Genomic DNA, 22,834 nt, shown 5'->3' with positions numbered 1-22,834 from the left:
AAGTAGTCATCCAAAATTCTAATGTTTAGAGTATCCATGTTTAACGTTTTTATACAGAACTTTACATGTGTCAATGTATGTTTAAAAATGTACACACATGTGTTTTTATTAAAAAAGATAGGATCATTTAACCTGACTTTTACATTTATGGGTATGTATGTTATATCCATTACTTATTCCTTGAAAGTATGAATTTTGAAGCCTACATAATATTTCTGTTATTGTTGTTTATTCACTATTAGATAATACTGGAGTAAATTTTTATTTTTTTTATTTATTTGACAGGTATAGTTATAGACAGTGATAGAGAGAGAAAGAGAAAGGTCTTCCTTCCATTGGTTCACTCCCCAAATGGCCGCCATGGCTGGCACTGCGCTGATCTGAAGCCAGGAGCCAGGTGCCTCTTCCTGGTCTCCCATGCAGGTGCAGGGGCCCAAAGCACTTGGGCCATCCTCTACTGCCCTCTTGGGCCACAGCAGAGAGCTGGACTGGAAGAGGAGCAACCGAGACTAGAACCCGGGGTCTATATGGGATGCCGGTGCCGCAGGTGGAAGATTAACCAAATGAGCCGTGGCACTGGAGCCCTGGAGTAAATTTTTAAATGGAAATACTTATATATATGTCTCATTACTTCCTGTGTAAAGATTTTTGTTGCAGACTACTGCCAATTTACAGCTCCCGTCACCAGCTGGCACTGGGTGTCATTGGTTTTCTTGCTTTATGACTTGAATGAACATTTTGATCTCTTAGAACTTCCTTTGTCTTTAGGAAAGTAGGGCTCATTAGTCTCACCTTGTAGAATTGTTTTGAAGAGGAAACAAAAATTGGTTAGCTCCTGAAGTCTACTCTGAAGGGAATTGAAAATTAATGATTCTGTCAGTTAGTTTGACAACAGTGCCCCTCCAAGCTTCTGAGACTGCTATGTTATACTAGTTACTCTGAGATGTTCTATTCCTTATCAGCGAATTGAACATCCAGTGTACACACCTCCCTGGGTGATTACCGTCTCAAGAAAGAGTGCACATTTCGGAGCTCAGTAATTCCAGTAAAGGAAAGGAACAGATAAAACTGCCATACAAAAGAATCAGTGAAGTCGTGAGCTTGTCCTGAGACCACAGTGTGACAGTATGCTGGGCATGTATTGGAGGTGCCCATTTCCTGACTATTCTTTGAAGATTCTTCACCCAAACAGCTCGGAAAAACTGATTAAATATGTTCTCTCTCCAGTTCCAGAGGGTTTGTTTCCCAACCCTGCAGTTACCTCTGTTGGTAAAGTTTTTTAGTCCCACTCTTGAGTGCTGGAATAGATCTGTTTGGATGATATTTATTCATTAGATACCATGAGAATATTACCAAGAATTCTGATTTTTAACGACTTATTTCTAAATCAGTAAAATCACAGTCTTGTAAATCCCCTTCCCTATCATCTCTGTTTACATTGTTCCCTCTAGAGTTTTCATCGCACAAAACATAGCCTTTGTGGGAAAACATCTTGGTGAAATGAATATTCTATAAGTGATACACTTCTTTGTTCCTTCTGCTGAGTTTAAATCAATGCCTTTACCTTGACTATGAGATATAGGACTCCAGAATCCCTCAATGGCTCATTTGAATTCATCCAGGTTATAACAGACTCTGTTCAGTGGTAAGCTTTTGGGAATCCTTTTAAATCAGTCAGTTGAAATTCTGGAATGTGCCTTCTATGAAACAATGAAACCTGGAAAGTTCAGTACTTGAAGTGACGGAAAGTGATTTCCTGAGCTCCAGATGTGTTGGTATCATTGAGTATAGTGATGGAGCTAAGTTTGTCTGCACCCAGTGGGGTGAGGCATCTGCCAGCCTAGCCAGGAGTCTGGACTTTGGGCTCTTGTTCTGGCTTTGTTGCTTTGAATGGCCCTGTTCCTTGGACTAGTTACTCTGAGCTTTACTGTCATTTTTTTTTTATAAAGTTAGATTGGACTAGGTAGATCATTTGCAGTTCTCAAATTGTATGATTTTAAAAAAATTGATTTATTTGAAAGGCAGAGTTACAGAGAGTGGGAGAGAAAGTGGGAGAGGGAGAAGAGAGAGTTATCTTCCATCTATTGGTGTACCCCACTGAGTGCTCACAACAGCTGGAGGTAGACCAGGGCAAAGACGGGCGCCAGCCACTCATCTAGGTCTCCCATGTGGGTTGCAGAGACCCGAACACTAGGGCCATCATTTGCTGCCTCCCTGGCACATTAGCAGGAAGCTGGATTGGAAGCACAGAGTAATCAGGACTTGCAGGTAATCTGATACAGGATGTGGGCATCCCAAGTAGTGGTTTAACCCTGAGTCAAATGCCCATCCCAAAATAAAATATTTAAAAATAAGAAGCATATTTTTATAACATACTGTGTAGCAGAAAGGGTGGTAAGCACATGGTAGGGTGTTTACAAAGACTTGAAGGTCTCCTAGGTATTGGTGCTCAGTAATAGATTTGTTGGCTTATTTTTAACCCATGCCCTCTATAAACATAAATTAGTCTAAAAACTTTAAGCAAGACCAAATGTAATAATAGCAGCTATAATTTATTGAGTGTTTTCTGTAGAGGCAAGTGCTATTCTGTCTTACAAACATTTGGTCTTTCTAGTAGCTCTCTGAAAGAGAGACTACTGTTATTCCCCTGTTTCCATTTTACAGATGAGGAAAGGAGGCACACAGAGATTAAATAATTTGTGCAAGGTCATTAGCCAGCAAGTGGTAGAGCTGGAATTTGAACCCAGGTGGTCTGATCTCAGAGCCAACATCTTTTGGGAACACTTAGAAATAATTATAAGACAACTCTTTTAGAACAGAGGTCTTGCATGGAAGTTAGTGCACAGTGACTCTTGTTAATTTAACAATTAACACTCTTTTGTATGATGTCAGTGATCACCCTAGGCTCTTGACATGAGCTGCCTAGGCTGTGGAAGCCTTTTGAATCCACAAACTCTGTCAGTATTTAGACAGTGCTATAAGCAAAGTGGAAGTTCTCTCCTCCCTTGAGAGAAAAGTACCTCCTTGTTTGATGACCACTTCTTTCCACTGGGGTCTCACCCACTGAGGTCCTTCATGTAGGACATTTTTGCCACTGTGTGTTGACTTTCCATGCCTGAAATGCTTTCAGGGGCTTTTCTACCAGACCAGAATGCCTTAAGGGCAGATTCTGAGGTCAGAGTGCTATTTAAAGCAATTGACATTCTATGAATTTGCTATGTGGACTACATCCCATGTTGTGCTCTACTTCTGATCTAGGTCTCTGTTAATATACCTGGGAAAGCTGCTGAAGATGGCCTAAACACTTGGGCTTCATACCCACATAGGAGACTGGGAAGAGGTCTTCTGGCTCCTGGCATCAGCCTGGCCCAGCCCTGACTCTTACAGCCATTTGGGGAGTGAACCAGTGGATGGAAGATAGATCTTTCTGTCTCTGTCTCTCTTGCTCTCTCTCTCTCTCTCTCTCTCCATATATATATATATATATATATATATATGTATGTATGTATGTATGTATGTATATATATTTATAAATCTAAAAAGAAGAAAGAAAAAATATTTATTTTATTTATTTGAAAGGTAGAGTTACAAAGAGTGGGGGGAGAGAGAGAGAGAGAGAGAAAGAAAGAGAAAGAAAGAAAGAAAGAAAGATCGATTGATCGATCTTCCATCTGCTGGTTCACTTCCCAAATGGCTGCAATGGCCAGAGCTAGGCCAGGCCAAAGCCTGGAGGCAGAAGCTTCAAGGTCTCCAATATGGGTGGCAGGGACCCAGGTAGCTGGGCCATCTGCTGCTGCTGTCCCAGGCATACTAGCAGGAAGCTGGATCAGAAGCGGAGCAGCAGAGACTCAAACCAGTGCCCATATGGGATGCTCTGTGGCTTTACCTGCTATGCCGTAGCAGTGGCCACTAACTGGTAATGTTTTGACTTCTTCGTGTGGAGGACAGAGTCCTTTACCCCAGTGAGCTTAGGTGAGGAGACAAGACAAACCAATGACTTGTCTCCATCAACACTGAGTATTAATCTGACTTTAAAGCAGACACTTAGCCTGTAGAGAAAATGTCCTTATCTTTGTCACACTTACTATGATACTTGCTTTCCCAGGGCTATTTTAGTCTCAGTGAAGTATGCTTGGTGGTTTGGGAAGTTGTCCACTGTTCTGCTTGGAATTTACAACCAATCTATCAGTTTTCTGAGTCTGTTCTCTTACTCTGGTGTGCTAAATTCAAAGACAAAGACAAAGACGATGAGAAAATAGGAATTTGTAGCAGCCATAAATCTTCACCCACCTCGTATAAACCTAAGGCCAGCACAGAATTGAAAACTAAAACAGCTCTGGCCTGGCTGCATTGAAATACAGAAAGAAAAAAAAAAAAAAACAACAGAGTTTTGTCTGCACATCATGTACATGAAGTGCATTTGAGATACAAATCTGTTGTGGATCAAAAATGTCATTACTTGCAGGATTAGGCAGGATTCAGCAAGTCTGTGTGCTAAATTAAAGCTCTTAGTTGGCCAAAAACACCAGGAAATCATGAATCTGGCATCTCAGCATAAGGGTTAATACAGAATTTTGGGTAGAACTGCTTGTATTGGAAGTGTGATTTCATTTCTTATTGCTACATCCAGTAGTAGTGCAGCGTGTGCATGGGCTATGCAGCGTGCTGATGAAAAGCTCCTGGAGCTCTCAGGGTTTCCACCTGATCCCCTGGATCACTCTTTCCCTCTGCTTATGGTGATTTCTTATCCCAGCTTCCCACTTCCTAGTAGGATTTCTTCTCTTGATGATGGACCTTTGGTTGTGCCCATCCTTCGTGGTTTGGGCAGCAGGCAGAGCCCCAGGAATGTGATGGGAAGGAGGCTGCAGTGTCTGCCTCTTCTTCGGGGAAAAAGCGTTGTGTACGAGGGACCCCTGTTTGTCAGAGTGATATTTCTTCATCACGTTCAGTTTTATTGGAATCCCATTTGCTGTCTGGGATTTGAATCTATATTCCTTGGCTAGCTTTCTTGCCTAAAGTTTAGCCAAACTGTTCCTCTGTCATTCTCTGAATTTCTGTAGTGAAGGAAAATGGTGACTTTTCTAAGAGTTCACCAACTCTTTTCATATTGATTTGCAGTTTAAATAGAATTTAGAGACTATAATTAAAAATTTTCGTGATCATTGGCCTTTAGTGGGTGTACTTTTTGTTATTTTGAAGGATTTAACATTTGTTAAAACCTACTGGTTTTTCTATTACTCTCTGGGTTTCTTGCTATGTTTAAAATGTTTCAAATTAAAATTTTTTTTAATATTTATTCATTTATTTGAAAGGCAGGGTTACAGAAAGGCAGAGGCAGAGAGAGAGAGAGAGAGATCTTCTGTCCGCTGGCTCACTCCCCAAATGGCCGCAATGGCTGGAGCTGGGCCAGTCCTCGCCAGTCCTCGCCAGGAGCCAGTAGCTTCTTCCATGTCTCCCACATGGGCCCAGGGGCCCAGGGACTTGGGCTTTTTTCTGTTGCTTTCCCAGGCCATAGCAGAGAGCTGGATCAGAAGTGGAGCACCTAGGACTTGAACCAGTGTCCATGTGGGATGGATGGCAGCACTGCAGGTGGCAGCTTTATCCACTGCACCACAGTGCCCAACTTATTTCACTGAGTACAATGGTTTCCACTTGCGTCCATCTTGTCATGTAATACAGAATTTCATTTTGTATTCCACAGTGTGTATATATCATAATTTCTTTACCCGGTCAACAGTTGATTGTCATTAAGGTTGATTCCATATCTTAGCTGTTGTGAGTTGTGCTGTGGTGAACTTGGGGATACAGATAGTTTTTTCATATGCTGATTTCTTTTGGTTTGGGTAAATTCCCTGGAGTGGACTGGCTGGATCCTATGGTAAATCTACATTCAGATTTCTGAGGTATCTCCATTCTGTCTTCCACATTGTCTGCAACAGTTTACATTTCCACCAACAGTAGATTAGGGTACCTTTCCCCCATATCTTCACCAGTATTTGTTGTTTGTTGATTTCTGTATGAAAGCCATTCTAACTGTAGTGAGGTGAAACTTCATTGTGGTTTTGTTCTTAGAATATACTGGCACATGCAGGTGCTGCAGCTCACTTGGCTAATCCTCCGCCTACGGTGCTGGCACCCCGGGGTTCTAGTCCCGGTTGGGGCGCCGGGTTCTTTCCCGGTTGCTCCTCTTCCAGTCCAGCTCTCTGCTGTGGCCCGGGAAGGCAGTGGAGGATGACCCAGGTCCTTGGACCCTGCACCTGCATGGGAGAACAGGAGGAAGCACCTGGCTCCTTGGCTTCGGATCGGCCCAGCGCGCCAGCCGCAGTGGCCAATTTGGGGGGGTGAACCAACGGAAAAGGAAGACCTTTCTCTCTGTCTCTCTCTCTCACTGTCTAACTCTGCCTGTCTATATATATATATATATATATATATATCTACTGGCACACAATAAATACTCCTTAAATGCTAATTGTTATCTTTCCATTATAAATTGGCATATTTTGTTCTAGCCTTTTGCATGCAGACCTTAAGTAGTCATAATTACAATATCAGTACAATTTTGTATCTTGCTTTTTCAAGTAATGTTTTATCACAAATGCATTTCACAGTAACTACAGAAAACTTCCAAGCTATCATTTTAGTGACTGCATAATATTATATCAAGAAGTTACATATTAATTTAGTTTACTCTTTAGTAATGAGCTCTGAGGTTATTTTAAACTTTTACCATTATTAATGAAATCATGTAAAAAATTGTTATACATAGAATCTTTCATATTTTTTACCATTGCCCTACAAAGGATTCCCTGGAAAACTCTTATCAGGAAGGGAATCTTCATAGTTACTTTAATGTACTCTTTGTCTCACTATGTGACTTCCCTGTGGGGCTTAGCACTTTATCCTCAGTACCTAGCCTATCACCAGTGCTCAATAAATATTTATTGCATTAAGGAACAAGTGAATATATGATTGTGTGATTTTCTAACGTTGGTAAGGCTTGTGTTTCCATTGTGTTATCTTTTAACAATAATCTAGAGGAGGAACTTTGTGTCCTACATAGGAGTAACAGGTAGCAATATTTATTAAGCAGAGACAATATTTTCTGAGCATTATCCTGAGTGCTTTGAGTGCATTGTCTCATTGTGTACTCACCAGTTCTCTGTAGTAGTACTGTTGCCACCACTTGAGAGATGAGATGGCACAGACAGGTGACTTGAATTGGCCAGATGTCACACAGGTGGTGAGTAGCAGAACTCAGATTCAAATGACACAGTTGGAGTCTTCGACTTGATGACTGGGCTGCATGACTTTGAGATGTTAACCCTTGCCCCCTTATTTTATTTTCATTGAGGGAAAGAATTGGAGAAACCCAGATTTAAATTCTAGCCCTGCTACTGTGTGACCTTGAGCACGTTGTTCACCTCCAAAAGGCTGAGTTTCCTTACCTAGAAATGATAAGAGTAAAAGTATCTTACTTCATGGGACTGTTGAAGATTAAATGAGATTATGCAGATAAAGCCCTGGCATGTACTAAGTGCCAAATAAATGATCATTAACCTCAATGTTGTTGAGACTTGGTGGCATGAGTTTTTATCGGAAATTTAGCTTTAGGAAATTATATTTTGTTCAAAGGAAACACCTTGTTTGAAGACAGGGCAGACTGGCCCTGATGTAAAGAAGTTCATTGAATGACAGAAATACATGAATCTGGGGGCAGGAGAAGGGGAGACGTGAAACATAAAAGGAGAATTATCTGGGCATCTGTTAGATTGATTTATCTTCCTGGCACAGGTAGGATTTATTTATTCCGTTGGAGACAATTCATTGATAAAATGTACAGGCATGCTGCTAACCATTTTATCTGTTAGAACAGGAAAGAAACAAGGGGAAAACGCAGGCAGAAGAGATGACTCAGCTTAAGTATGATGAACAGTGGAAAAATAACTGATGAAAGGGAGCCGATAGAATTTTTCCATTTTTTTTTTAAAGTTTGTGACTATCAAGACAACAAGAGTTGGTACTGGTACCCCCTGGTGCCAGGTGCTGAAGCATAGTCAGAGCTGACACCCCTGGGACAGGAGCAGTAAGCTTTCCATACACCAGGGCTTCTAAGTGAGTATTCATTGATTGTTTGTCAATACTGTCATTAATGATGGTGGTGCTGGGTTACAGCTGCCCAGACAGTGAGTGGTGAGAACATGAGGTCAGAGTCAGGAAAATAAATGAAATACTGGTCACATTTTAAAAAATTAAAAATGAAAATAGACCAATTGAGTCACCTTGGTGGGTGGGGGAAGTAATATAAATATTTATAAGATAGAAAAACACCAATGGCTTAAATGCTTGCATCAGGTCAGAGTTTATTTGGAAGTTGGCATTCTGGAAATGTCTTTGTGATCTTTCATTGTGATTTTGACCCGTGGGCCACTTTCAGCTCTTTGGTGAGATTTTCCTTCCTGGATAAGATAATAAAAGATCCTCTCCTTGTTTTAGGTTTTTATTATGTTGGGAGATATTCTGCTGTTAAAAATTATGGGAATTAAATATTCTCCTTAAAGAAAGATACAGCTTTCTAAGATCAAGTGAAGACATCTGAATTATTGTATCAGTTTAATCTGCAGTTATACCTAAAGATTTTGGGTTATTTATAAAAATAAAAATGAATCTCACTCAAGAGTCTAGTAGACACTGTGAGAAAATTATATTGAAGTCAGACATTGTTATCAGACTGTTCCTACTTGAAAAGTATTGTATTTAAAATAATTTGTAGATGTGATTAGATATTGATTCATATGTTAAGATTCATAACATTTTGTTTAGGAGGAGGGCTAAAATATGGTTTGTTTATTAGTCTTTCTGAACATAGTCAATAGAGAAGGGAAGAAAGCTCTTACTATGTACCCAGCATTATTATAGGTGTTGTTTTCTTACTTAAACTTCCCTGCCTTTCTTGTGCTGTAAGATCCTGGACTCTCCAATCTGATTGCCTTGGGTTCAGTTGTGGCTTTGCTTTTTAGTTACTATGAGCTTTTGGACAGAGTGTTTAATTTTTGTAAGCCTTGATCTCATCCAGAAAGCAAAAAGATGATAAGCCTCTCAGGTAGCTGGGAGGGTCAAATAAGTTAATGCAGGTAAAGCTCTCAGCACAATGCTGGACATACAGTATGAGCTAATGAATTTGAACCTCCTCCTCGTCCTCCTCGTCCTCCTCGTCCTCCTCGTCCTCCTCCTTCTTATTTGGTATTATCCTAGTTTTACAGATGAGAAAGCCCGAAACTGAAAGAATTAGCTTTGCAGCATCAGATTAAAAGGTGCTTTATTGTGGCAAAAGCTCTCTTCCTGGAGAAGCTTTGCAGTGTTTCTTTGTTAACTTTTTGATGAGGAAACTGGAAGCAGGTTCCTTCCCTCCTACCTTGTTCTCTTCTCAGTTGCACCCTCTGTGCTGGATTCTAGTGGAGGTGCTAAAGATTCCGCAGTGAACATGGGCCAGGTCTCTTCTCTCTCATGGCGGTTAAATTGTAGCGTGCGTGTCAGTACAAAGTACTTACAAAGCATGAGATTTTGTCATGAGAGCTGTGAAGACGGTAACACAGATGATGTCATCCAGACTGTGGCCTGGCTTGCTAATCAGGGCAGTCTGAGGAGGTGCTGGTTGAATTGGGGGTCAAGTATTGCAAGGTGCTGGCAGTGAATTGAAGTTCTGGGGATGAACCTTCCTAAGAGACTAGGAAGTGCAGAAGGTTCTGAGCATGGCCCAGTAATAGAAAGCAGGCTGTGTACCTGACTGTGGTTGGTGAGGGGAGAACTGAGGGGGCTATGGCTGCAGGAGTGGGCTGGCAGCAGATAGACAGAGCCTGATGGGAAAAGGGGTGTGGATTTGTTATAAGAGCAATGAGACACCACTTGGGGGCCACATCAAGGGAATGACATACACTTACTCTTTTTATTCATACCTTTATGATTCTACATAAAGTAAATGCAAAGGTTCTGACAGTTCTATATAAAACAACTAAATAAAGGAATTACGATCAGAAGGCAGGGTGGGTGTTTGGTCTGGTAGTAGCTAGGATGCTGGTTGGGATGCCCACATCTCATATCAGAGTGCCTGAGTTCAAGTCCCATCTCCACTTGATTCCAGCTTCCTGCTAATATGCATCACAGGAGGCAGCAGATGAGGGCTCAAGTACGTGGGTCCCTGCCACCCTTGTGGAAGACCCAGATTGAGAGCCTGGTTCAGTCCTGCCTGTCGTGGGCCTTTGATGAACAAACAAGCAGATAAGAGCACTCCATTGGTCTGCCTGTCTCTCTCTTTCAAACATTAAATACAAATGAAAATAAAAAAGGGATATGAGGTTTTTGAAGTAACTTGGTGAAAATCTTTTCATCAGGGCATTACTGGTTTTATAATACAAACCTTAGCATTTGAAAGTATCCTACCTTCTAAACTTCTCTGGGTAATCCAAATTCCTTAGACCCATTTTAAGTCCCGCCTCTGCTGTTAGTTCCTTCTTCCTCATTCCCTCCCCCCATTGTCATTCATCTTTTCTCCTTCCCTTGTTTTGTTCTTGTTACCCAGTGAGGTCAATTTGCTGCTTGTTATACCTAAGCACATTCTACTAGGCCAGTCTTTTTGAGAAGAGAAAGACTTAGCTGATGACCTGTAGGAGGCAAGAGAGTGTGGCTCAAATCTGCCTCCTCCATGGGGGTCTGGGTAAAGTTTTATGGATCAGATAGGAGAAAGCTTGTATGTGGAAACACTGGCTAGGTAAGTTCTGTTTGGAGGGGCTTGGATGCAGGCCAGCATAGTAAAATGGACTTCTAAGTCTGGATTTCCTTGTTCTACAGACATCTGACTTCTGAAAGGGCTCCAGTGTATCTGGTGGTGCTCTGGTCTCTTTGGTTCAGCTATCTGGGTTTTCCTCCTTCTGCACGTGCTGGGGTTGCATGCTCTGCAGTTCTCTGTTCTGGATTCCTTTTGCACATTGTGACCATGTCCTAAAAAGCAGGAATCTAAGAAAATATGATCAGACCCATTGCTAAAGCATAAGATGGGGCAACTTTCAAGAAAAGAATGAGGAAATGTAACCAGGTTTTTGAGTTGGACATATGGGGACATCTGGTAGTGGGACGGTCCAATATCATGTTCTCATCTCCTAGGGCAGCTGTTGGAATGCTGATCTTTTCAATGACAGTTTCAACTAGGCAGATTGCCTTGTGCTTCCAAAATTCAGACTCATCAGCCTGCGTTCAGGAGGAATCAGTTGATCAGTTTTACTGTCCATCAACACTGAGTGCCTCCTGCGTGCCCTATTCTGCACTGACACATAAGTAAATTTTGTTCCCTGCCCCTGAGCATGGGACCATCTAATGTGGTAGACATGTAAGTGGATGTTTGATTGGTTGATTGGTAGATTCATTCATTCATTCATTCATTCTGCAGACATTTCTGCTTGCCTTCTGTTCCAGAACGTTGTTTCTGGGGGTACATGTTGATCAAGATAGACATAGCTCTGAACTTCATGGGACTTGCATTCTAAGTGGGATCAGATGATCATGAAAGAGGCTGATGAACTGAGTGGTCACCAGAAACTCAGTACCATGTTCACCAGATTAGCTATGATTTTAAGTAACTCATCATACAAGTCTGTTACTGTCTCTCTTCACAAACGAGGCAATGAGAATGTAAGAAAAATATCCAGTGTCTCACAGCTAGTGAGAGGTGAGCCTGAATCTCTAGTAGTGTTCTTGAACACAGTGTCATTTGTGGGTAAATCAGAGAGATTTTATGTGCTATTGTCTGTTCACAAAAGAAGCGAGCAAAAGTAGGGCGGAATCTGTGTGTTGGGGATGGGTGATTGTCAGAGTAGACAGGTGGGAAGTGAAAGGGTCTTCACTCTTGCTGTATCCAGTGCTGCTTACCACCCTGCAGGGAGCAATTGTTAACTGCTGGAGTGCTGCAGATGCTTCCCACCACCACCACCGTGCCTTTTCCTAAGCCCGCCTCTGCCAGCCTCTGGGTCATCCTCAAATCTTTCTCTTTCTGTGGCTTCTACAAGTCTTCCCTTCCTGCAAGACCATTTCTGACCTCCTTTCTTCCATTGTACTTTTTCCTTTTAGACATCCTAAGACTTCTCAGAGACTGGCTAGCCTTTCAGTTCTTTTGAATTCCTCTGTATCCTCCCAAAAGACCAGTGACCCCTCGAGTCTTCTATGCATCCCTGTTCCCTGCGGCCTCAGTGCAGTCCCTCACATGCAGCGAGTGCTGCTGCTGTTTCTGGTGTTTGCTCCGAAGCCGTGATCCACAGGAAGCATTATTTCTGTTGGGAGTCTCTAACACCAAGCTTTTGTCATCGTGATAATTAAGTGAGCAGTTCTCTTTTGTTAAGAGCTCTGCGTGGATGAGAACTGCTTTAGAGCTTGTAAGGTCTAAATATTACTCTCTTTGGAACTCCCTAGGTAAATCAGAGCTTCTTAAGGAAGCATTGGTTTGATAACAAAATAAATACACTGTCTGGATTTAGCTGCCTTTGCTTCTGACTTCTTTCTGTTCCTCTTACGACAAGCTTTGTGTTTTCAGTAATGATCAGAGGGGTATTTGTGAAGTGTTTTGGATCTGAAAGGCGCTGGGACTCCTTTGTGGGGATATGTTGGCCTACACGGCTCTGGTGTTAGGGAAATGAGACTATGAGATAGCTCACTTATCTGTATGTTGGCAAATAGAGAAAGATAGCCTTATAATAGAGAAGAAGACTCTCTGAAGCGAAAGAAATAATAAAATCAAGCTGGTTTATGGTTTGTCAGTCCAGAAAGCTTTTAAGCTGTATCTGTAAAGGTGGATCCACTTAAGGTTTGTTCTGCATTTCAGGCATCATTTTGTGACAAGTGGTATAAATGTATACCCTTTATGCCTGATCTCCTGGGGTTTGAGATTTAAGCATTGGAACAAACTTTGAAAGGACTCTATTGATTGGGTTTTGATTTGGTACTTTCTTGCCAAAGAGAGGTACTAAATAATAGCTTGGTCTCCCTGTTAGGTTCTCCCTTTTTAAAAAAAAATTCGCTTTTAGACCTCTCCCACTGCCCCAATTTTCCACTTTCTGTATCTGTTCTGCTTAAAAAGACTAAAGTGGTATGAGAGAACGGAAAAGAAGAAAAACCAACTGTCACATTGTGAACATAGTTGATTCAATAAATAAAGTCTTTGAATTCCCAAGGCAAACCTCAGCGTCTTCACTTATGTCAATTAATGTTCGGTTCAGTAAGTGGCGGCGACCTTCATTTAGATGGATGGGAGAGTTCAAAGGTTCTTGCTTCCCGAGGAGGGAGTGTGCTTTTCTTGTTTTAAAAACACACCATCTAGATTTATGCATCTGTTCCAGAAAAGGAGGCTGGGGAGGGAATTAATATGGTAGTTTTTTTCTTCCTCAAAGTAGAAGGAAGACAATTAATTAATTAATTAAATTAATGTCTAGAGGTTTGCTGAAAAAAATTGGAACAGGGCTGAACTTTACCAGACTAAGTTCTGTGAGGGCAGGGACTTCATCTTCTCTGTTCACCATTGAATCTCCAGTGCAAGCAGTAGGTGCATAATGAAGTATCATTAATCAAAACTATTGAGTGTATGAGAAAGGAGCAGAAATAAGCACGATTCAGGTCTTGTGTTAAGAATTTGGTTGAATTTCACTCCACTGGTTGTTTCATCTCCCACCTGTGCCTGCTGTCCCTTCAGTTCCTCAGAAGAGAGTGGTTCTAAATGTACAGTGCATACTTCATCTTCAGAAATGATTAGGAACCCTGTTTCACCAATTCCAAGACTAGCAGAGTTGGAAGGGGTTTCAGAAGTGGTATAAAGCTGCTCTTTAGGAGCACTGTTCACCTAGCAGTTAAGATGTCCCCATCCTGCATGGGAGGCCCTGGGTTCAATTACCCGTTCTGGCTCCTGATGCTAGCTGCCTGCCATAGAGACCCTGAGAGGCTGAGGTGATGGATCACGTGATGTGGTTTCTGCTACTTACTTGGGGGACCTAGACTGAGTTCCTAGCTACCAGCTTCTGCTGGGCTCAGCCCCAGCTTTTGTGGATATTTGGGATGAATCAGCACATTGAAACTCTGTCTCTCAAATAAATAAAATCATTTAAAAAATCCTATTATATACAAGTTCTAGTAAATAGACTAATTATGTGCAAAATCACTTAAGTAGGAGCTGGTTTTTGGTGCAGCAGGTTAAGCCACTGTTACAATGGTAACTCATATTGGAGTGCCAGTGTACATCCTGGCTACTCCGTTTCCTGTTCATCTTCTTGTTAATGTGCCTGGAAGGCAGTGGATCATGACCCAAGTGTGTGGGTCCCTACTCATGTGGGTAGACCAGGATGGGGCTCCTGGCTCCTGGCTTCAGACTGGCCTAGCCCTGGCTGTTGTAGATGTTTGTGCTGTGAACCAGGAGATGCAAGATCTCTTTCTTTCTCTCAACCCATCTCCATCTCCCTCTCTCTATAACTCTGCCTTTCAAATAAATAAATAAATCTCCATGTAAAAATATCACATAAGTGTTTTACACACGCATAGATTCTAGATTCCCCCCTGGAATTTGTGATTGAGTCAGTTGCCAAGACCTGGGAATCTTCGTTTGCTTTTGTGGATTCCCCTATTAATTCCATTGTGCAGCACTGATCCAATTGGCCTTAAAGCTCACTGATTGCTGAAGTCTTAAGTTACTCCTTGGTAAAAGTGATCAGCTTAAGTAGTCAGCAGAGTGATTTTTGGGGCTGGGATCCATGTCTTCTCGTCTTGATGATAGCGCTCCTGGCCCTACGGTTTGATGTGTTGCTTGAGCCAATACTGCATGCTGTTCAGAGTTCTCTGAGGGCCCTTGAATGCCCCTTCCTTCCAAGACACTGGCAGTTTTTGGGGCAATGGCCTGGCAGAGTTTGAAGGACCTGGCTCCTTAAGGAAATGCTAACTTTTGTTCAGTCTACGTTGCTGTTAAATATATTTTGTTGTTTGCTCTAATTTTGCCTTTGATTATCCCACTCCCATCCCTTGGCTCAGAACAAATCCCAGGTCCTAAGTCCCTGACTTGCCCTGTGGGACCACTCAGCATTTCCCAGACTTTCTGGGATGAGGGGGTCATGTGAGTGCTTCCTAACGAAAGTACTTTGGGACCTGTTCAGTCAGAGACTTTCTGGGAGGGAATGGGTTCATGCATTTTGTATTCCTTTCATCTTTATCATTCTTTCCAAAGTACTTTCTAGTCTCTGAGATTCGTGAGTCTGTTCCCCCTGGACCCAGCTTTGAGTTCTTTTAGGTTCTGTTTCACAGTTACATTATGACTGGGTCCTTCCACTTGAGGGGTTATCCTCTGGCTGGAGAACTTGTCTCTGAAGAGGGGAAGCAACTGCTGCTTTCTTGTTTCCTCCAGGGTAATATTACTGGACAGGGACGGTTGATTTGGGAAGCTGTGAAATGAGTGCTTCTGGCAGGTGAAGGGATAGCTCTGAAATCAGAGTAGTGTGCCTGAGCTCTCTCCCTGGCGTTGCTCCTGATAGCTATGTAACTTTGGGACATCACTGACACCTCTAGTTGTATCCTCCTCTGTACTAATAGGTGTAAGAATAGTGCTCATTCAAGGACTTCATGTGTCTTGTTTTTAAAGATTTATTTATTTATTTGAAAGAGTTACACAGAGAGAGAAGGGGAGAGGCAGAGAAAGAGAGAGAGAGAGAGAGAGAGCGAGAGGTCTTCCATCTATCTGCTGGTTTACTCCCTAAGTGGCCACAGTGGCTGGAGCTGTGCCGATCTGAAGTCAGGAGCCAGCAGCTTCCCCCAGGTCTTCCTACATGGGTGCAGGGGCCCAAGGACTTGGGCCATCCTCCACTGCCTTCCCAAGCCATACCAGAGACCTGGATCAGAAGTGGAGCAGCCTGGAATTGAACCGGAGCCTATATGGGATGCCAGGGCTGCAGGCTGGGGCTTTAACCTGCTGGGCTACAGTGCCTGCCCCTTCATGTGTTTTAAATAAAGAGGCCTAGGTTGGCTTTTGGGACCTAGGTTCAGAGGTGGAGATTTGCATGCAGAGGGTACTGGAGGGGCTCTGATGAACAGCTCTTGTGGGAGAAGCATGCTTAGGAGAAGGTGATGTTGACATTGCAGCGAAGGTCTCAGCTGACCCTGTGAGGAGCTGTGGAGGGGGGATGCCTTTTAGAGCTGTTTCAGGTTGAGGAAAGGGGGCCATCCCTCTGTGGGCCTACATCTACCACTTGCTGAATGTAGGCTTCCCATGGAGAGGTGCTTTCAGGGAAGACAACTCCCTTTGGCTGATTGTGGCTGATTGTCAGCAACAGCCTGCGGTGTGGGTCCACAGGGGAAGGAACTCTGCAGTCCTGGAGGGGACCTTCAGTCAGGCACATAGCACCCACTTCTGAGACAGTGCATGTAAAGCCTTAGTAGCAAACCCAGCACGTGTCCCAGTGTTCAGTAACTATTAACTCTTACCAGTGCTCCAGCTCTGGCAATGCCACTTAGCAACGCGCTGCTAAGGTTAACTTCTCTTGGGCTGTTTTCTTGTGTTTAAACTCTGCTCTGCCCCTCTTTTTGAGTAGTTCTGAGTGTCTGGTGATAGTGTAGGTGAAATTGCTAAGTAAAATATTATAAAAACATAGGGTGTGATGATGAGCCTACTTTCCTGAAATGAGTATGTGAGCATGACCTGCATTCCTTGAAGGAAAGAGGTGGTGGCACAAGGGCTTGTCTCTGAAATACGGCATTTTGATTTTTCTTTTTTCTCTCTCTAGGGAATTAGAATAATGGAGATGCTGCTGAAGGAACAGTGTGGTGCCCCCTTAGTGGAATAAAGAATCATCAGTAAGTACTGAAAGCAAAATCAGAACTATTTACTGAAGCGAGGTTTCCGTGCTATGAGCTTGACGCTCAGCATCAGCCTCCCTGGGCTATTCGTGTTGAGCATTTCCCTGGTGTGTACACAGCTTACTATTTTACAGGTATTTTGTTATCTGTTCAGCACCTTTATTTACTCGCTGCTTTGATTTTTAGAATAGTTTTCTACTCTATTCTGGTTTGACATTCAAAGTGTTAAAAGTGTTCAGCACAGTCTGCTAGGATGAGGACCCTGAAGGTGTCATAGATCTGTGAAGACTGTGACTTGGGATTAACTGAGGCTTAATTGTATTGCTCTGAGAACAATAAATGGAAGGATTTACAGTGTAATTAGAGGAGGAAGGGAATCAAGAAAGGGGCATGTTGATTGGCTAATGAAACAAAATATATCTTGTTAATCATATATATTCCCACTGATTGGAGGTGGCTGTTTGAAGTGCTGTTGAGAAGGATTCTGAGGCCTTGAGAAGGACCCCTGGATTGATTTGTAGTATCTGCCGTGGGCAGAGGGTGGAAGCAGGGTGGTGCTCATGCTGGAGCACGTGCCACCTCTGGTTTTGGGCAAATGGTATAAACTCAAGTGACACTTCCTCTCCTCAGAATTGTTGTTGTTTAGATCAAGGAGAAGGGCTTGGTGGAAAGAGCAGGACAGAGGTAATTCAGAGAAAATGAATGTCCAAAATAAGTGAATATGAGGGATTTATATCTCAGAATATTTATGAGACATAGGTTTTTAGCATCGGAGCGGTGGTGAAACCTTTTAGTAAAGCAAGCATTGCTGTAGGTAGTTCAGAATTACCTCCACATTTCTTATGTTGGCTTCAGAGTACAGAACACATTTTTTTTTAAAGATTTATTTATTTTTACTTGAAAGCGTTACACATAGAGAGGAGAAGCAGAGAGAGAGAGAAAGAGGTCCTCCATCCGATGGTTCACTCCCCAATTGGCCACAATGGCCGGAGCTGCACCATTCCAGAGCCAGGAGCCAGAAGCTTCTTCCGGGTCTCCCATGTGGGTGCAGGGGTCCAAGGACTTGGCCATCTTCTACTGCTTTCCCAGGCCATAGCAGAGAGCTGGACAGGAAGTAGAGCAGCTGGGTCTCGAACCGGCGCACAAATGGGATGCCGGCGCTTCAGGCCAGGGCATTAACCAGCTGCGCCACAGCGCTGGCCCCAGGACACATTATTTTGTATAAGTGACCTGGTATTCAGGTTGTGATATACAAAACCGTTTGAGAGTAATTAGGCAAAGGAAAAGCAAAAGGAAGCTTCATAGACAGGTTCCTCAGCATTCAAGGCAGGCTGGTGCGGACTGTGAACCCGTGGTTGGAGAACTGTAAAGTGCTTCTGCTTGTTTGCAGCTTGCACTCCATTCCTTTTAAAAGTTTATTTATTTGGAAGGCAGAGAGACAAACACTGTGAGAAATCTTCCTTCTACTGATTCACTCCCCAAATGTCCACTGGGAATGGGTCAGACTGAAGCCAGGCATCTAGAACTGAATTTAGTTCTCTCAAGTGGATTGACAGGGACTCAAGTACTTGAGCCATCACCTGCTACCTTCTAGAATGTGCATTAGCTGGAAGTCAGATGGGAAGTGGAACCAGAATTCAAACCCAGGAACTCCAATATGGATTGCAGGTGCCGCAAGTGGTGTCATGACCCTTGAGCCACATGCCTGCCTCTGGACCCCTTCTGATTAGGATAAAGCCTCTGCATACTTAGAAGTAGAAGTAGATTTCATTATTATTGGAAAGGCTAATTGAGATAGTTTTATTTGGTGCAGGCAAGGCACATGGGAGGTGCATATAAAATGTAAGAATTAAATCTAAGTATGGTTTACTCCTACACCCATTCTGCTCCTTAGAAATTGTAGAGAAGAACCTGGCCACTTCTCCCTGTTTTCTATGCTGGCTTATTTGTGATGCTCACAACCCCTGCTGCACCTGTGCCTGGGCTCAGATCCCATGTTACACTGGGGGCTGCATCTAAAGTTAGCTCTTAGTTAAGCAAAGACATGAGGTCCTCCACTTATAAGGGGCAAGTATTTTTTTTCCCAGAAGCCTTTTACTTAAGGTACACAAACTTCATGCATTTCATAAAGACAACTTTTGGAACATAGTTATTCTTCCCACCATACCCACTCTCCCACCCGCACACCACCCTTCTTCCTCCTTCTCCTATTCCCATTCTTGTTTTTTACTAAGATCTATTTTCAATTAACGTTATACACAGAAGATTAACTCTATACTAAGTAAAGAGTTCAACAAATAGTATGAAAAAAAAAAAAACCTGTTCCTCAACAGTTTTTTGATTTCTCTTTTGATTTCTTTATGTCCCACGGTTCATCCAGGAGCATGTTGTTCAGTCTCCATGTGTTTGCATATGTTCTAGAGATTCTTTTTTTTTTTTTTTTTTAAGATATAGTTATTTATTTGAAAGGCAGAGTTACAGAGTGGGAGAGACAGAGAGATCTTCCATCTGCTTGTTTACTCCCCATATGGCCTCAATGACCAGGCCAAAGTTAGAAGCTTGTAGCTCCATCCAGGGTAGAAGGGGCCTAAGCCCTGGGGCTGTCTTCTGCTTTCCCACGCACATTAGCAAGGAGCTGTACTGAATTGTTAACAGCTTGGGCTTGAATTAGTGTTCACGTGGGATGCCAGCATTGCAGGTAATGGGTTAGCACACTGTACCATGATATATGGCCCCCGATCTCACTTTAATTTGCCTTTCTCCAAAGATTAATAAGGCTGGACATCTCTTCATGTTAGATAGAGCCTCTGGTTTTCCTTGTTTTTGAAGTTTCTGTTCAGTTATTTTGCCCATTTTTCTATTGATGCAACCATCTTCTTGAGTTGTAGGAAGTCTCTAATAGTTTGATATGAATCTTTTGTTGGTTATATGATTTACAAATTGCAGTTTTCCTTTATAAACATACTTACTATGGAAGCATGGCATATATGTTTAAAAATGCACCAATCTGAAATATAGCTTACTGAATTTTCACAGGGTGAATGCAGCTGGGTAACTAGTGTGAGATCCAGGGAAGACTTGGCTGCATTGAGGAGCATCCAGGATGCAAACCAGTGCCCATATGGGATACCAGCAGCACAGGCAGCGGCTTTACCTGCTGTGCCACAACACCAGCCCTACCAAGTATTTTTAAAAAAAGATTTATTTATTTATTCATACTGCAAAGTTACAGAGAGGCAAAGAAAGAGAGAGAGAAGTTTCCATCTGTTGGTTCACTCCCCAAATGGCCCCAATGGCTGGAGCTGGGCTGATCTGAAGCCAGGAGCCAAGAGCTTCTTCTGGGTCTCCCACGCAGGTGCAGGGGCCCAAGAACTTGGGCTATCTTCAACTGCTTTCCCAGGTAACAGCAGAGAGCTGGATCAGAAGTGGAGCAGCTGGCACTTGAACCGGCACCCATAGGGGATGCCAGTACTGCAGGCTGCGGCCTTACCTGCTACGCCACAGCGCTGGCCCACTGCTATTCACATTTAATTCTGTACTGTACATGGAATTCATTTTTGTCCATGGTGTATTATTGGAGCCCAATTTCATCCTATTCAACATATATACTCAACAGTCCCAACACTACTTATGAAAAAGACTACAATTTTCCCATACTCCTGCAATCTATCTCAGTCATGAATCAAGTGTGGATGTGTTTCTGGGTTCTTCCTTCTGTCTCAATTTACAATGGTAGCTATGGGTCAAAAAAATTAAAATCACTTGGTTGTAAGTAATATCCATTGACAACTAAAGGTGGCGTTATTTTGCGGTCCTAATCACCATTTAAAATAAAGCTTTTTTAAGAAGTCATATTCAGCTTAAAAAATCATTAAAAAAGCAAATGGCTCAGTAGCATAACTTAATGCCAAGAGGAAGTCACACAGTTAATGAACATCTAACAATGCCAGTGCTGTGGGCAGTATATGGTCTGTCCAGAGTTTCTTGTGTTGGAGGCTGGGTCCTCAGTGTGGTGGTGGAATTTTAGGCCACGTTGTTAGGTTAACTGGGGTTGTGCTCTTGTCAGGGGCTGTAGGACCTAAATCTTTCCAGCTTCCTGTCTGATACCGTGAGTTCTTCCTGCCACCACTGCATGGCCCCTCACCAGAGCTCAGCAATGCCAGCAAATGCCTCTGAGCCTCCAAAATAGTGAGCTAAATAAACTTCTTTTCTTTAAAAAGTTATCATGCTTCAAGTATTGTGTTATAACAAAAAAGAGATTATTAATTTAGCCAGCATGTGAAATTTTACTCAGGTTTTCTAACAAAATACAGTATAAGATATTGCACAGGTTCTACTCTCAAACAGTAAAATCAACAGCTGACACAATTAAGGCATATCACCGGAGTTTGAAGAAGTTTTATGTTACAGTTAACAGCTTCTCTACTGAGTCTACAGACTTTGCCAATAAATAAATGCCATTTTGTGGCATTGTAAGAGCTACAGATGACAGTGAAAAATCAAGAAACATTTTCCTATTGCAAAGGCCGCAAGCAAGCTAAGTCCAGACTGGCCTGAATGTCCAGGCTTCCTGCGTGTCTCTGAGAGCTGTGCTGGCAGGTGCACTGATGGTGTCTGTCAATAGCTGGATGGCTCTGTGAGAAGCTTTTCCTCCCTTGTTAAAACAGAAAACCTGACACTGTCATAATTCATGGCAGCCATTGAGTTGCCTGCTGGTGCCAGCATTCTTGCAGATTCTAGCAACAAGGCAGAGTATTGTCATAGCTACAGCAGTGTGGGAAGCAAGAAGGGCTTGTGCAAGGGAAGCCTGTGTGCATGTGGGGCAGCTGCGTCCTCAGGGGACTGCTGCAGTGTCCTGTGATTAGCCCCATTCTCCTGCCCAGGATGCTTGCCTAGGTTATTTACAGAGAGGTAAGACCCTCGTTGAGCTTTCCCATAGATAAAAAAAGCTTATGCTCCATTCTTTACTTCCCAGGAACTCTGGCAGGAAAAGAAGCAGGAGAGTCTGCTCCAGCACCACCCTCTTCTTCATCTTCTTCAAATTCCAAATTCTCTTCTTCACCAGGTGCTAAAATTCTTCTTAATGGTACAGGCTGAACATCAAACAGGAATTCTTTATCATATATAAGAATATTCTTTAGGATCAGTTCTAGCTTCTTCAGGTCTTCTTCTTGGGACTGTGTGGACTGTAAAGCTGAACTTTGCAATTCCAAGCATGTTGCAATTTTGCCTATGGTTTTCTTTTGTTCTTCAGTGATTTTGGCATTCCTGTGTTGAGCTTGGACTTCTTTTTGTAGCTGTCTTGCTAATATCTGATACTCATCTATCGTCTCCACCAGCTGACCCCAGGAGTTGAAGTCCGTTCCTCTCCTAAAACTGGTGCCCCAGCACTACAGCAGACTGGGTCACCTCTGGCATGGCCAGGCCCCACCCTATCCCCTCCTGCTCCTGCCTCAGCAAGGCCAGGCTCTAGGGTGCCATCCTTCCTGGGCCTGGCCCCGACATTAACAGGGCCAGGAGGAACCTCTACCTCCACCACTGCTACCCTCCCTCTGAGGAGCCTCCCAAGCCCATCTGCCCCTGGAGATTCTTGAGTTGTTCATTTCCAGCTTCATCCCATTGTGGTCAGAGAAGATGCATAGTATGATTTCGATTTTTTTTTTTTTAATTTGCTGGGACTTGCTTTAAGGCCTAGCATGTGGTCTATCCTAGAGAAGGTTCCATACACTGGTGAGAAGAATGTATATTCTGCAACTGTAGGATGGAAAGTTTTGTAGATACCTGTTAGCTCTATTTGGTCTGTAGTGTTGATCAACTGTTGGTTTTGTTGCTGATTTTCTGTCTGGTTGATCTGTCCATGGCTGAAAGTGGGGTATTGAAGTCCCCCATTACTACTATGTGGAAGTCTGTGTCTCCCTTTAGATCCATTAACATTTCTTTTAAATAGCCAGGTGCCCTGTAATTAGGT

General features: G+C 42.8%; 1 protein-coding gene across 1 annotated transcript in view; it reads left to right on the top strand.

Annotated features, from left to right (window-relative positions):
• PRELID2 (PRELI domain containing 2) overlaps positions 1 to 22,834 on the top strand; it is a 93,936-nt gene that overhangs the window by 61,418 nt on the left and 9,684 nt on the right. The window contains exon 6 of the mRNA XM_051843459.2: positions 16,794 to 16,863. Within this exon, the coding sequence (XP_051699419.1) occupies positions 16,794 to 16,853 (60 nt within the window). The 3' untranslated portion in view covers positions 16,854 to 16,863. The remainder of the gene's footprint in view (positions 1 to 16,793; positions 16,864 to 22,834) is intronic.

The sequence above is a fragment of the Oryctolagus cuniculus genome, chromosome 6 (assembly GCF_964237555.1).
Source record: "Oryctolagus cuniculus chromosome 6, mOryCun1.1, whole genome shotgun sequence".
Lineage (NCBI taxonomy): Eukaryota > Metazoa > Chordata > Mammalia > Lagomorpha > Leporidae > Oryctolagus > Oryctolagus cuniculus.
This window is presented reverse-complemented; position numbering and strand designations above follow the sequence as displayed.